The 14,438-nt window shown below is 45.2% G+C and overlaps 1 protein-coding gene across 1 annotated transcript; it reads left to right on the top strand.

The window, feature by feature from the left end:
- The first annotated feature begins 3,324 nt into the window (after positions 1-3,324).
- On the top strand, positions 3,325-13,905 carry LOC131953542 (TRIO and F-actin-binding protein). Its single transcript, XM_059316762.1, has 6 exons — positions 3,325-3,401; positions 5,366-9,511; positions 10,120-10,274; positions 11,656-11,802; positions 13,073-13,161; positions 13,673-13,905. The coding sequence occupies exons 2-6, from the start codon at positions 5,382-5,384 to the stop codon at positions 13,892-13,894; spliced, it is 4,743 nt and encodes a 1,580-aa protein (XP_059172745.1). The 5' UTR covers positions 3,325-3,401; positions 5,366-5,381; the 3' UTR covers positions 13,895-13,905.
- Positions 13,906-14,438: the final 533 nt, after the last annotated feature.

Below are 14,438 nucleotides of genomic sequence, written 5' to 3'. Positions count from 1 at the left end.
ACCCTAATCCTATCCTTAACCCTATCCCTAATCCTACCCCTAGCCATAGGTCACTGCGCATGCGCAGAACTATCTTTTTCCCGAAAAATCTTATTCCGAGTAGACACTTTGAAAAGTAAAAGCAAGAACCCATAAACTAGGTGCACTTATTCATATCTAGCCGTAGGCCTAAAATTAAATTGCTATTATGGCTATTAAGTTTAAGTAAAGCAATATATTCCACTCTCAATCCATTGTAGCTGGATCTAATGATTTGGCATAGTAAATATAATGACAATGGAATCATCAGAAATCCCACTCCTGGACTGTGGTTTGAACATTTCAAGGGTCAGTGGCCAATATACTAATCACTAAAAAAACTTTTTGTTTAGCAAAATCCTTGAGACTGGAATAACACTTTTACCAAAATTGGTGTTATTCAGGTAGGCCAGGCCTAGATTTACTATTACTTCAACTGACAACTCTACACATACTCATTTCGATCTAGAATCTAGACTGGATCCACAAGACGACAATGTGTTACTGTTAAGTGTTTGCCTACTGTGATTTATTTTGTTTAAAAATCAAGATCAAGATTCAAAACTGTGTGCCTGATCCCTGCTCTGCTTTTTTTTGTTTAATTAGTGGCCTAGGTAATTAAACCCCAGGACAATAGATAAACGTAGTGTTGAGATTTAAATATAAAACATGGAAAGTTAACTTAAAAACTATTAATGTAAACTTGATTAACAATTTCATTCAATCAATATGGTTACAAATTGTCCGTGTCTTGAGCAGCAGCTTAGAAAGAATCAAGATGAGGAGAATGAAGTTTCTTCATCCTCTTACCGGTAGATTTAGATTACTAGACTAGTAGTATTGCCTTTAATCCAAAAGCTTACCAATGTTTTTGGGACGTTTCCTCTAGTTGTGATATTTTTGCTGTGTTTTTCACTAGCGAGTCTCATGCGCTGTTTATTTGCCATCTTGAACTAAGAATTGATACCCCACCAAGAAGATATGTTGTGGGATCGTCACACGTAGATATAAAAAGTGACAACGAAACCGGAAATACGTACACCAACCTTTGACACGAAGTTCAGTGTATTAATACGCATCGTGAGCGGAAGCTTTTGCTAGTAATAGGCTACCTGAGTTTCGTAATAATGTTAAAAAAATGTAGTCCCATGACTAGATCTACCACTAAGCCTGACGGCCTAGTCTAGCTAAAAAAAAAAAGAAGCACATCGAATATTTTGACATTTAAAAATTGTTATAAATATTAACAGCGCCTGTAGTTGAAACATAAAAAAGATTTCGCAAATTATCTAAGTTTAAGTTTTAAAAGCCTAATTAATTAAAAAAAAAAGCATGTAGATCTAATATTTTAACGTTTTTTAACGTCTTACTCTCATTCTTAGCCTGCTTTTTTATTTCAATTTTTTAAATTTTAAAATTAAAAAAAAAATCAGTGGTGTAAAAACGTTTATTGAAATAGCTCCAATGTTTGTACACGAACTCCATTTACTTTAAGTAGGCCTAAATTTGGAGTGGCCTCGTCTAGGTCAGAGTGACGTGTTTAATTTTCATCAATTCCGACACACCCGAATCACAATCTAGGGGACAGGGGCACATCGAAATGTCGACATTGTAACTTGTACAGAAGCTGTATCTTGTTTATTATAAATTAAAGAATACTTAACAATAATAGCATTAGTAGAAGGGGTGATCATAAAACAAACTAAACAAAAAGGCATACCCATACTTTTCTGTGATGGCTTAGTTTTGGAGGCGTTTTATATTATTATCAGTGTTTCTTTCATTTGAAACCTACAGAGTGGGGGGGGGGGGGTGTGAAACCTACAGAGTGGGGGGGGGGGGGCGGTGTTTGTTTTCTATATAAATTATATCGTCCGGGGATACGTTTTTGAGAGATGGGGGACGGTCACTTCGAAGTGTTGCCCGAAAGAAACTGCATATGGTGAACTGTAACAGGACATATATTATTGTTAAATGGCGCTGTACATTGAGAATTTTTGCATACGTCTTTGGTACAAATAAGTTTTTTTGTTTTATAACGAGAAAAACCCAGTTTACTAACGTAAATTTTAAGTGGTATAATATAGATCTCTATATGTATTAATTGTGAAAGGGATAATTTATAAATAGAAATTCTCTTTTCATAAAACAGTTCCCTCCCCTAGCAGTTCTTAAATGGTATTTACTTATCGGTAATACAAAGAGCAGGGGCGTAGCGAGGGGGGGGGGGGGGCGGGGGGTGCGGACCGCACCGGGTGACACCATTTAGGGGGGTGACACCAAGGCATAAAATAGCAAAATATATAGAGAAAAACTCGAGGGGGGGGGGGGGGTGCAAATCGAAAGTTTGAGGGGGGGGGTGCAAATCGAAAACTCGAGGGGGGGGGGTGCAAATCGAAAGTTTGAGGGGGGGGTGCAAATCGAAAATTTTAAAGTTTGTCCCTGGGAAGGGTCTCTATGCCTCTGGGGGGGGGGGGGGGGTGACACCATTAAGTGCCGCACCGGGTGACACCCGACCTCGCTACGCCACTGACAAAGAGTTCTAGTGATAATATCTGAAACAGTAAAAGTCTTTGATATGAAATGTAGGCTATATATTGAGAGAAACACGACTTTGGAACTACAAGGCACACGGTATTAGTCGTGTGATTTCTTAAAAAGAAACATTTTGAAAGGCCAGGCAGGATTATATTAATTGTCCATCATTTAACTATTACAACAACTGATTGGGGCATTGTTGCTAAATTTTATGAAACTGCTTTAATTAATTCCAAGCCTGACCAGTATGATTAATACATTTACTTTTTTTTTGGCTGCGATTTAAAAGAGAGATAAGCGATTTTTATGCTTCTATTTCAATACAGATTTATTTCCCTTTGTAAGACAAATGCAGTATAATATCTACTTTCTATGAAATACACGTAATACAATATACAAATATCCTCATAGCAATAATACAAGCAAGCAGAGCACACGTGTAAAATGTCTGAAAAATATAATGTAAATTATAATAATACTTTGCACTATTTTGATATGTGAATGCGATTTGAAAAATCATTTTTCTCGAAACTTGTTTTTTACACATAGCCTACTTCACTTGCCATCTACACATTCAAAATATTTTTAAAAATTTTCTATGCAAAATTAGTAATTATTAATATATTTTTTGTTAACCTTCGGTGTTAGGGAATGGGTAGGGGAGAAGTCAACGAAGACAACACACTGGTGTGTGTGTGTGTTGTGTGTTTGTTTACTATCAAGCAGCCTAAACAGAGTTCACACAATGTGTGAGTTGTCTGGTCATTCCAAGACACGCAGCTTCAGACAGCGTAGACCGTGAATCAAGCAGAGATTTTATCAAGGTTTTACCAGTTTTATCAAAGGTAGGGGTTGAATATTTTCAATCGTGCACGCGAAGGGTTTCACTAATTATGATAATTTGATACAGAGACTAAGGGTGGTATAGTTCAATGAGGATATAGAACTTACAATTTAAAGCTATTTAAAAAAAATACATTTAACTTTTTTTTAACAACAAATAGATTTAGATCTAGATTCTAGTGTCACACGAGGGATAGTGGATGGTGGGTTTAAGAAAGTTTCGTTACGTTATACTAGAGTCTGTATTGCCGCAGGCTTGGAAGCTTTTTTTTTAAAAAACAATATAACTATTTGTACTAAACCAAATACTAATTCAACTTAGAATCGATAAGATCTCTTTTATCCCTCCAAACCATACCAAGTCTTTCCACAGCCCTCGCCCTGCTCTAACTTTAAACCTGTTATTACAGCACTACTAACAACCTAATACACTTATTTTTTTTTAAAGTGTGTTAGACACCAGCAGAGTTTCAATTTTACCGCCCCCCCCCCGAACGAAATGAAATTTATACTTTATATAGAAAATATATACTTTTAACAGTGTCCGCCCCCCCCCCCCCGAAAATTTCAAGTGCCCCGTGCCCCCCGGGAGAAAAAAGTCTGGAAGAAACACTGGACACCAGTATCTGGAATCTTCCGCTCCGGTCAAAATTTATAATTGACTTTTCTAAAAATTACTACTTACTAAAATATTTTATTATCGTTACTACTGTCTAAAAGACAGTATACTTACTACTTTCTAAAATGAATTAACATGTTTCTAAATATATTGACTACTTTCTAAGTTATTTAGAGTACTAAGTCATTATATTGAATACGCTAAGATATGTTGTTTACATTCTAAGATATGTTGTTTACATTCTAAGATATGTTGTTTACATTCTAAGATATGTTGTTTACATTCTAAGATATGTTGTTTACATTCTAAGATATGTTGTTTACATTCTAAGATATGTTGTTTACATTCTAAGATATGTTGTTTACATTCTAAGGTATGTTGCCTACTTTCTAAGGTATGCTGCCTACTTTCTAAGGTATGCTGCCTACTTTCTAAGGTATGTTGCCTACTTTCTAAGGTATGTTGCCTACTTTCTAAGGTATGTTGCCTACTTTCTAAGGTATGTTGCCTACTTTCTAAGGTATGTTGCCTACTTTCTAAGGTATGTTGCCTACTTTCTAAGGTACGTTGCCTACTTTCTAAGGTACGTTGCTTAATTTCTAAGGTACGTTGCTTAATTTCTAAGGTACGTTGCCTACTTTCTAAGGTATGTTGCCTACTTTCTAAGGTATGTTGCCTACTTTCTAAGGTATGTTGCCTACTTTCTAAGGTATGTTGCCTACTTTCTAAGGTATGTTGCCTACTTTCTAAGGTATGTTGCCTACTTTCTAAGGTATGTTGCCTACTTTCTAAGGTATGTTGCCTACTTTCTAAGGTATGTTGCCTACTTTCTAAGGTATGTTGCCTACTTTCTAAGGTAGAATGACTACGTTCTTGCTGCGTTTATCTGAAGAGTGGTTTTCATGTGGTAAACATAACTGCCTTCATCTATTAGCCAGGGGTAACGCAAATAATTTTTAAAATGCGTCACGTTGTGAACGAACGACCTCTAACAAATACCATATTTTTAGGCCTGTCATACCTTTTCGTAGGGCAGCTACGTATTAGGTCTGCAGCCAAGATTCCTCCTTAGATCTAACTACCCATTGGGGCAGATGAAGTTCGTTTCCTGATTTCGGCATATGAAGGGATGGTGTGGTCAGTACTTTGTCCAGCCGCCTTTACTTTCCCCAACAAGTCAGGTACCCATCAGAGCTGGGTGGACTTAAGAACGTCCTACAGCTACATGTCGGAACCGAGATCCGTACTCGAGACATTCGGGCTAGCAGCCGAACGCTCTACCATTCGATCACGCCATCCCCAGGTCTGCAGTGTAACAAGTGAGACTAACGCATCATTCTATTTCAGGTGAATCAGCCTCAAGATGGCATCCTACAATCCACCAGACGGCTTATCAAACGGAAATCACGACACTGGGCAGACGACAAACAATGGCTCAAATTCCACCAACGGTCATTTCAACGATGACCGGCTGCCCCGGACAATCCACCTGCAGACTCAAGACTTCTACATGGACTACGACAGAATGAACATCAACATCAGCATCAGCGTTAAAAAAAGGGGCGAGAAAACCCCGCAGACTGTAGCCACGCAGACGGAGAGCCATCTGTCGTCTGCGGACCAGCAGTCGCAAACAAGCGCTATCGTCTGTCAGCATTGCCACAACAAGATCGGCCACTTGCAGACACCACCGACACAAAAACCTGACGACCAGCACATCAACCAACCAGAGAAGAATTTGAACCAGGAGCCCGCAAGAAATGGAGCCGGGTCGAGTAAAAACCGAAAGAAAAAAAAGCCGAGCTCTTCACTGCCTTTGGGTAAAGACGAGCAAAACGATGACGTGGCCAACAACAATGAGGTCAGCCCAGGTCAGGGAGTGGACGCACGTTTGAAAGGAAAACTCATTCAAAGAGATAACAATGACAATCTACAAGAGGATGCTAATCAGAGTATCACAAAGACTAAAGATGCTAATCAGAGTATCGCAAATACTAAAGATGCTAATCAGAGTATCCCAAAGACCAAAGATGCTAATCAGAGTATCCCAAAGACCAAAGATGCTAATCAGAGTATCCCAAAGACCAAAGATGCTAATCAGAGTATCCCAAAGACCAAAGATGCTAATCAGAGTATCCCAAAGACCAAATATGCTAATCAGAGTATCCCAAAGACCAAAGATGCTAATCAGAGTATCACCACAATCATGGATGCTAATCACAGTATCGCCATGATCATGGATGCTCACCAGAGGCTCCAAGAGAAAAAAAATGCCAAGAATCTTGAGTCACGTTTGATCGAGAATTGTGCGGACACGGCGGAACTCCCCAGAGAACATCAGCAGGAGAACGGAACATCCAGACACTCGCAGCCTGTGAAAGAAATTGTCGTCTTCGATATCCCACCACAGGCTGAAACTTTACAGGCCGTCGTGAACGGAAAGAAAGGGAAACGGGGTGGGAAAAAAAAGAAAGAGCTGACCTTCACGGTGTGTAAGCATCGAGGCAATGTGTATCTCGGGGGGAAGAAGGGTCAAGGTCAAGCTAGCGACCAGAATGAGCCGATTGAGAAAATTTTGAAGGAGATGAACGACTCGTACAAGGATCCTTGCCCGCAGTGCGAGGCGGAGAAGAGAAAAACGAAGACGGAGGCGAAAAGTAAAAACTCCCAACTCTGTGATTTTGAGTTGAGCCCAAATCAAACACCTCTTCAGTTGTCGGACCTTGTCGACGGGACCAAAGCTAAGAAGGGTCGAAGGTCAATGTCGGAGCCGAAAACTTCAGGAGGGCAGCCATCGCCAGCAGGCTTTAAACAGGGGTCAAGGACATCAAGTTCGCATCGAGAATCAAGGTCGCCACGAGATCAAGGACCTACAACCGGGCCGAAATCACCCCCTGCCCCTAAATCACCCCCTGCCCTCAGATCACCGTCTGCCCCCAGATCACCCTCTGCCCCCAGATCACCCAATGCCCCCAGATCACCCAATGCCCCCAGATCACCCAATGCCCCCAGATCACCCCCTGCCCCCAGATCACCCCCTGCCCCTAGATCACCATCTGCCCCCAGATCGCCAGTAGGACCAAAGACCCCACCTGAACCAACAACTCCACCAGCGCTAGCCCACTTAGCTGAGATCATGCTACTGTTTCAGAAGTTTCCCCCACCTGAACAGGTTCAACTGCCTGGACTCTTGGCACTGCCAGAGCAAGAACCACTGCTCGAACCTATTCCACAACCCGAACCTATTCCATTGCCTGAACCTATTACACTTCCCGAACAAATACCTTTACCCGAACCTATTCCACAACCCGAACCTATTCCACTTCCCGAACAAATACCTTTACCCGAACCCATTCCAATGCCTGAACCCATTCCAATACCCCAGCCTATTCCAATGCCCGAACCCGTACCACAACCTGAACAAGCAATGCTGCCTGAACTAATGGCACAGCCACAAGAAATTCCAACAATAAGATCCCGACCAAGACAAGTTCCAGGATCACCGCAAGGACCGGTTCCCGGCTCACCACAAGGACCGGTTCCCGGCTCACCGCAAGGACCGGTTCCCGGCTCACCGCAAGGGCCGGTTCCCGGAGCGCTTAGAAGACCAGTTCCAGGACCGCTGCGAAGACCAATAGCTGGATCATCACAGGGATATGTTCCCGGGTCACCTCAAGGGCCGGTTCCTGGGTCACCTCAAGGGCCGGTTCCTGGGTCACCTCAAGGGCCGGTTCCTGGGTCACCTCAAGGGCCGGTTCCTGGGTCACCTCAAGGGCCGGTTCCTGGGTCACCTCGAGGACCGGTTCCCTTGTCACCACAAGGGCCTTTTTCTAGATCACCACTCAAAAGACCGGTTCCCGGATCACCACAAGAACCGGTTCCCGGATCACCACAAGGACCGGTTACCGGATCAGTACAATCTTCTGTCTCCAGACCATTGTCTCTGTCTATTCAAAAATCGGTGTCCGGTTTTTCACCAGGATTGGGACCCAGATCCCCACAGGGACCCAGATCCCCACAGGGACCCAGATCCCCACAGGGACCCAGATCCCCACAGGGACCCAGATCCCCACAGGGACCCAGATCCCCACAGGGACCCAGATCCACACAGGGACCCAGATCCCCACAAGGACCCAGATCCCCACAGGGACCCAGATCTCCACAGGGACCCAGATCTCCACAGGGACCCAGATCCCCAAGACCAGAAACTCAAACACTGCAGCAAGAAGACACGCCGAGACCCAAGTCACCGGAGAGGTCACCATCCAAGCCAAAACTGACCCTCGAGATGCTGGACATTAAGACAATGGAGGAGTACCAAAAACAAGGCGCCAGACCTAAAGTCTTCCACGCCAAGAAGAAACAGAAAAAAAGATCCCCAAAGAAAAGTCCATCCCCTAACAAAACCCCACCCCCCAACAAAAGCCCATCTAGACCAACTCCTGCTGAGCCTCCAACAAACATCGAGGACGCCGTGATGCACTGGAAAATGGACCTCAAAGAGCAGCTGGACGTCGTGGACAGGGTGAAGTACGTAGGCAAGGTCAAGGAGGCGCTGGACTATGTTCGTTTTGTCAGACCGGAAGGTCCACTGCCCGTCCCAGAAGGCGAGACCGAGCCGATAGAGCCGCCCGCGGAGGAGGCGCTCGCGGAGATGTTTCTCATGCACGACCTGCTCCCTTACTTCCAGCCCCCCGCCCTGCAAGCGCCCCCACAACTTGGGGTGGAACCCCTTGGGGTGACCGGCGCCCCGTTGGTCGTCTTTACCGGACCGTTGCCGTCTTTCTCCGACATTTTGCAAGTCGCAGACGGCAAGATTTCTGATGAGACGTGCGGTACGATTGAACGATGCCGGGATTGGAAGACGAGCAGAAAATCTCCGCCGAAAACCCCGCCGAGGGTCGTGTTGAGGAGGATAACGAAGGACGGAAGGTCGGACTCGCCTAGGCATCCTAGGTGTGTGAAACGTAAACTGGAACAAATTCCTGAAAGTAAAACGGATCTAATCGACGAACAAGCAGACACTACAACGCCTGGTTTTAAAAATTCAGAAGTTGAAAAACCACCACAAAACGAAACAAAACAGACAGTGGATGAATCTACAGGAGTGAGAAGTCTGTTACAAGCTGATGCGTCTGCGGTTCCGGAGATTGTCGTCTGGCCAGCAGACTCTAGCGATTCTGTGAGGGTCCAGGACAGCAAAGCCGCGTCTGCGCAACGGAGCCGGAAGTTAAAAGTCTGTCCGGCATGCAACGGTGCCGGATGCGGAAGCGACAACATGTGCTATTACGACGACTCGTGTGATGACGGATCAGAGGACGCCAGTGACGCGAGCAGCGCGTCGGATGTATCAGACGAGGGTGAGGACGCATCACGTGATCTGGGCAGCGAAGAAGCCCCGCCTCCTTACGACGAAGTTCTGGATATGAAAGCTTACAGCGCTGAATGGTCGCAGACACAAAGTACGACGATCTTCAACAAATCACAAAGAAGGTAAAGTTGTTTTTCATGTAAGCTTAGCAAGACTTAGATTTTTGCATTTGATTAGAGATAATACAACGGGAATAGGTAGATTTTTGTATTAGTTTAGAAATTATATTATACAAGGGAGAAGTGTATAAATGTAACAGCCTAGAGGCCTTTGCGAGGAAGGCAGAATAAAAAGTTCATAGGAAGTATTGTATAGTATATGAAGTCTACCCTAAACTTCCAATATAAACAAAACATATCACGATAAACTTGGGGGTTCAGAATGTTCTCAAGGGTGTAGGAAATCTATTTTTGCGAAAAATAATTCAAGCGATGTGGTTTTTGTGGAAGATATTTTTTGTTAAAATTTAAAATTGGGCTTTAATCTTCGAATAGTTTTTCTTTGGCTTTGGCATCCATCTTGAGGTCGGGCGATGTTGTTGAGAGTCCGGTGGTATACCAGGGCGTTGGCTGGTATTCCAGGGGTCGGGGGGAATTCCTGGGGTCGGGTGGAATTCCTGGGGTCGGGGGGGGGGGGGGGGGGAAGGGGCGGGGGGGGGATTTCTGGGGTCAGTTATTATTCCATGATGCGCCCCGCAGAGCCGCAGACTGAAGGACTATTTCTATTCCAGCAGCCGACGTTACCGCCGCCCTGGACGTACGGCGAGGTGCTCGTTCTGCCGCCGGAGGAGGACCGTCCTGATGAACTGCCCTCGCTGTGAGCTGGCCAAGTACTGCTCAAAGTACTGTCTGCTGGACGACCTGGCCAAACACAAGGAAGTCTGTGGTAAGTAGGCTCTGGGGGTCTGGGGGGTCTTTCGGGTCTCTGGTCAGAGTGGGTATGTTCGGGGTCTCTCCATTGCAGGGTCTTTGGGGGCTTTATGCAGAGTGGGGGTTCGGAGTCTCTAATCTGAGTAGGGGTGTTCTGGGTTTCTAGACTGATGGGGGGGGGGGGTGTTCTGGGTTTCTAGACTGATGGGGGGGGGATGTTCGGGGTTTCTAGGCTGATTGGGGGGGGGGGGGGTAGTTGGGTATCATATTAGCCGACGTGTGGCGGCCTCCTGTTCAACGTTTGTCAAGTGGAGACTTTATTCTCGAGGCAAATTTCGACCTCAGGTTGACTCAGGTTGTACGTAATTGGAGTACACGAGTGAGGTAACAGATCAAAGCTAAGCCACACTTTGAACCACCACACTCTGTATATTTGTATCTATTTGTACACACACATTTAACTAACAGAAACAAACGATTGTACCGTCCGAGGTCCTTAAACTTGTTTACTGCAAAACTTTTACCATTTCTAGAACTAGCACCACTTTCCCATGCTAACTTTTGCGTTGGACGAATTAACATCGATTGAACCTTCAGTTACAATTTAACCCTTAGCCATATTGAGCCTTTACACCCAAGGTTCACTGTACAATGTTAGGTGTTCTCCCAGTGGTAGGTAACACGTTTAAGGACCTCAGATGTATGTTACCTGGACGTCAAGTGGACCGACTGACGTCACACGGACCGACTGACGTCACACGGACCGACTGACGTCACACGGACCGACTGACGTCACACGGACCGACTGACGTCACACGGACCGACTGACGTCACACGGACAGACTGACGTCACACGGACCGACTGACGTCACACGGACCGACTGACGTCACACGGACCGACTAACGTCACACGGACCGACTGACGTCACACGGACCGACTGACGTCACACGGACCGACTGACGTCACACGGACCGACTGACGTCACACGGACCGACTGACGTCACACGGACCGACTGACGTCACACGGACCGACTGACGTCACACGGACCGACTGACGTCACACGGACCGACTGACGTCACACGGACCGACTGACGTCACACGGACCGACTGACGTCACACGGACCGACTGACGTCACACGGACCGACTGACGTCACACGGACCGACTGACGTCACACGGACCGACTGACGTCACACGGACCGACTGACGTCACACGGACCGACTGACGTCACACGGACCGACTGACGTCACACGGACCGACTGACGTCACACGGACCGACTGACGTCACACGGACCGACTGACGTCACACGGACCGACTGACGTCACACGGACCGACTGACGTCACGTGGACAGACTGACGTCCAGCAGACAGAGCCGTATAACCTGCTGTAAAAGTTGTCAACATCTTCTCCTCCCAGCCTGAGCGGGTGGCCCGACTGAACAACGCCGTCAACCGACTGGAGCCCTACATGTACAAGTACATCGAGAGCTTCAGCCTCAAAATCATCACCATGTTCAGACACGCCCCTGATTGTTACCAGTGTAAGCGGCCTAGTTTAGTACCCCCCCCCACACACACACCAGACACGCCCCTGATTGTTACCAGTGTAAGTGTAGTTTAGCCCCCCCTCCACACACACAACAGACACGCCCCTGATTGTTACCAATGTAAGTGGTCTAGTTTAGCCCCCCCCCCCCCCACAACAGCCACGCCTCTGATAGTTACCAGTGTGAGTGGTCTAGTTTAGCCCCCCCCCTCCCTCACACAACGGACACAATCCTGATTGTTACCAGTGTAAGTTGCTTAATTTAGTACCCGCCCCCATACACACCACAATCCTGTGTTTGTGTCACGTGACAGAGATGGAATGAATTAACAAACATTAACTTTCCAGATTAAACAAGTAGGTCAGGGCTGTTTGGTTTTATTACTGATGTCATCATAAATCAAAAAGCACATTATTTTATACGTTAGATAATTCCAAACTAAACATGTATGCACATTTGGTACAAGAAATTATACAATTTATCACATCTTCCAAGACAAATCAAGTTTACAATCTTATTGAAAACAAAAACTTGAATTGTGTTATCGAAAAATTCAGTCTACGCCGATTATTCAATCTATTTATACATTCAATTAAGTTTTCAAAGTTTGCAATAAAATAAAACAGACGGATTGTCATAACATAGTGTTGTACTATCACCAGTAGCGTAGCGAGGGAGGGGGGGGGGGGGCGGGGGGGGACATATGTCCCCGGGCGCCGAGCTTAGGGGGCGCCAAAATGGGTTGGAAAAATAAATTGAAAGGTTGAGGGGAGTGCAAATTGAAAGTTTGAGGGGGGGGGGGGGGTGCAAATAAAAATCTCGAGGGGGGGGGGGTGCAAATAAAAATCTCGAGGGGGGGGGGGTGCAAATCGAAAAGTTTGTCCCCGGGCGCCGGGAAGGGTCGCTACGCCTCTGACTATCACCTATCCCATTATAACTCAACAGAATATAAAACACGAAAAACCATTGATACAAGCGACACTGATCTAGACTTGCAACACAGTTTATCCACCTACCCACTTTGTGTAATCCACCACCTACTTTGTGTAACCCACCCATCCACCTTCGTGTAATCCACCCATCCACCTTCATGTAATCCACCCATCCACCTTCATGTAATCCACCCATCCACCTTCATGTAATCCACCCATCCACCTTCATGTAATCCACCCATCCACCTTCATGTAATCCACCCATCCACCTTCATGTAATCCACCCATCCACCTTCATGTAATCCACCCATCCACCTTTGTCTTGTCTACAGCTATGAGCGGCTACAACAGGGCTTTGATCTGTGAGGTGGCTGGACCTTGTGACTCCTACCCTGGGGAGAACTTTGCCGTCATCCTGGCTGTAAGTCTGGCTGTTGGATCAGCCGTTAGTTTCTGGTTTAACTTGTTTTAACCACGTTTCCCAATTATCCATATAATCCCATCATCGTATTACCATGCTCCATATAATCCCATCCTCTCTATTATCTCATTCCTTCCTAAAACCAATTCGCACATCAAGTACACAATACTTACACTTTACATGAAACTCACGTAAACTTCCTTAGTAAAACTCTTCCATCTCTGATATAGTTCCTCTCTTGATGAAATATCTCAAACCACCAAGTCCTGACTAATCCCTTCATTAACCACCTTGTCCTTACTGACTCAAACATGAACCACCAAACCCCACCTACCCCAAGCATGAACTACCGAGCCCCACCTACCCCAAATATGAACCACCCAACCCCACCTAACCCAAACATAAACCACCCAACCGCACCTGCCCCAAACATAAACCACCCAACCCCATCTCCCCCAAACATAAACCTTCAAACCCCGACTAACCAAAGCATGAATTCCCTCCCCCACAGGACGAGGCTGGTAACGAGACTCCTCTCGTGTTCTCCACTGACGAGACGACCTACTACATGAAGGACAGCGACCACGCCGTGGAACTCTCCGAGCTGCTCTACCCCGGCCGTTTCGTCATCCTCCTCCACCCCGTCTGGTGCCTGTTTGAGGACTTCAGGGAGGGCTTCAGGATCACTGACCTCAGGAACTTGTTCGTGGTCAAAGACACGGATAAAGTGTGAAGGGGCGGAGCGATGTTCAAGGGGGGTGGGGGGGGGGGAGGGAATGGAAGCAGGTTTTCAGGATGACTAAATGAGGCAGTAACCCAGACAGTGAAGTTTGAGTGAGACATTGTATATGTATGTGTCGTTAGTGAGGATGTCAGCTAAAATTGTGAATGTGTGTTACTGTGCATGCGTTGTGAAGTGAGTCAGTTAATTTGAGAGGTGTTTTCAAGTATGGTTCGATTTTTTAACTGTTTTAATGATGTGAGTTGTGTTGAAGAGGCAAATGAAGACCTACGACTGAGATGTGCATCGCTTTTGTAAAATAGAAACATGTTTTACATTTTTTGTTCTATAAAGATTCAAATTTTTAATGTTTTCGGTCATTAAAATCTAACACATTAATAGTTTTCTGTTTTTTCTTTTAAAATTTTAATTTAGAAATTGGTTAAAGTAAAATCGTTCATAAACATAGAGCATGATATTTTTTTTTAAAGAGATCAATAGGCGCTGGGCAGTCTTATTATTTAGGCTTTGAGTATGAAATGTGCTCATACTCAAA

The sequence above is a fragment of the Physella acuta genome, unplaced genomic scaffold, assembly GCF_028476545.2.
Source record: "Physella acuta isolate Inbredline_101_S28 unplaced genomic scaffold, ASM2847654v3 ptg000928l, whole genome shotgun sequence".
Taxonomy (NCBI): Eukaryota; Metazoa; Mollusca; class Gastropoda; family Physidae; genus Physella; species Physella acuta.
Note: the sequence above shows the minus strand (reverse complement) of the source record. Positions and strands in the feature narration are given on the sequence as shown.

Bases quoted from the DNA above. Each gene is read 5' to 3' on its own strand.
- LOC131953542 (XM_059316762.1), top strand. From the start codon at position 5,382: ATGGCATCCTACAATCCACCAGACGGCTTATCAAACGGAAATCACGAC. The intron at 9,512-10,119 runs GTAAAGTTGTTT...TTTCTATTCCAG, and splicing joins TTCAACAAATCACAAAGAAG to CAGCCGACGTTACCGCCGCC. The intron at 11,803-13,072 runs GTAAGCGGCCTA...TCTTGTCTACAG, and splicing joins CGCCCCTGATTGTTACCAGT to CTATGAGCGGCTACAACAGG.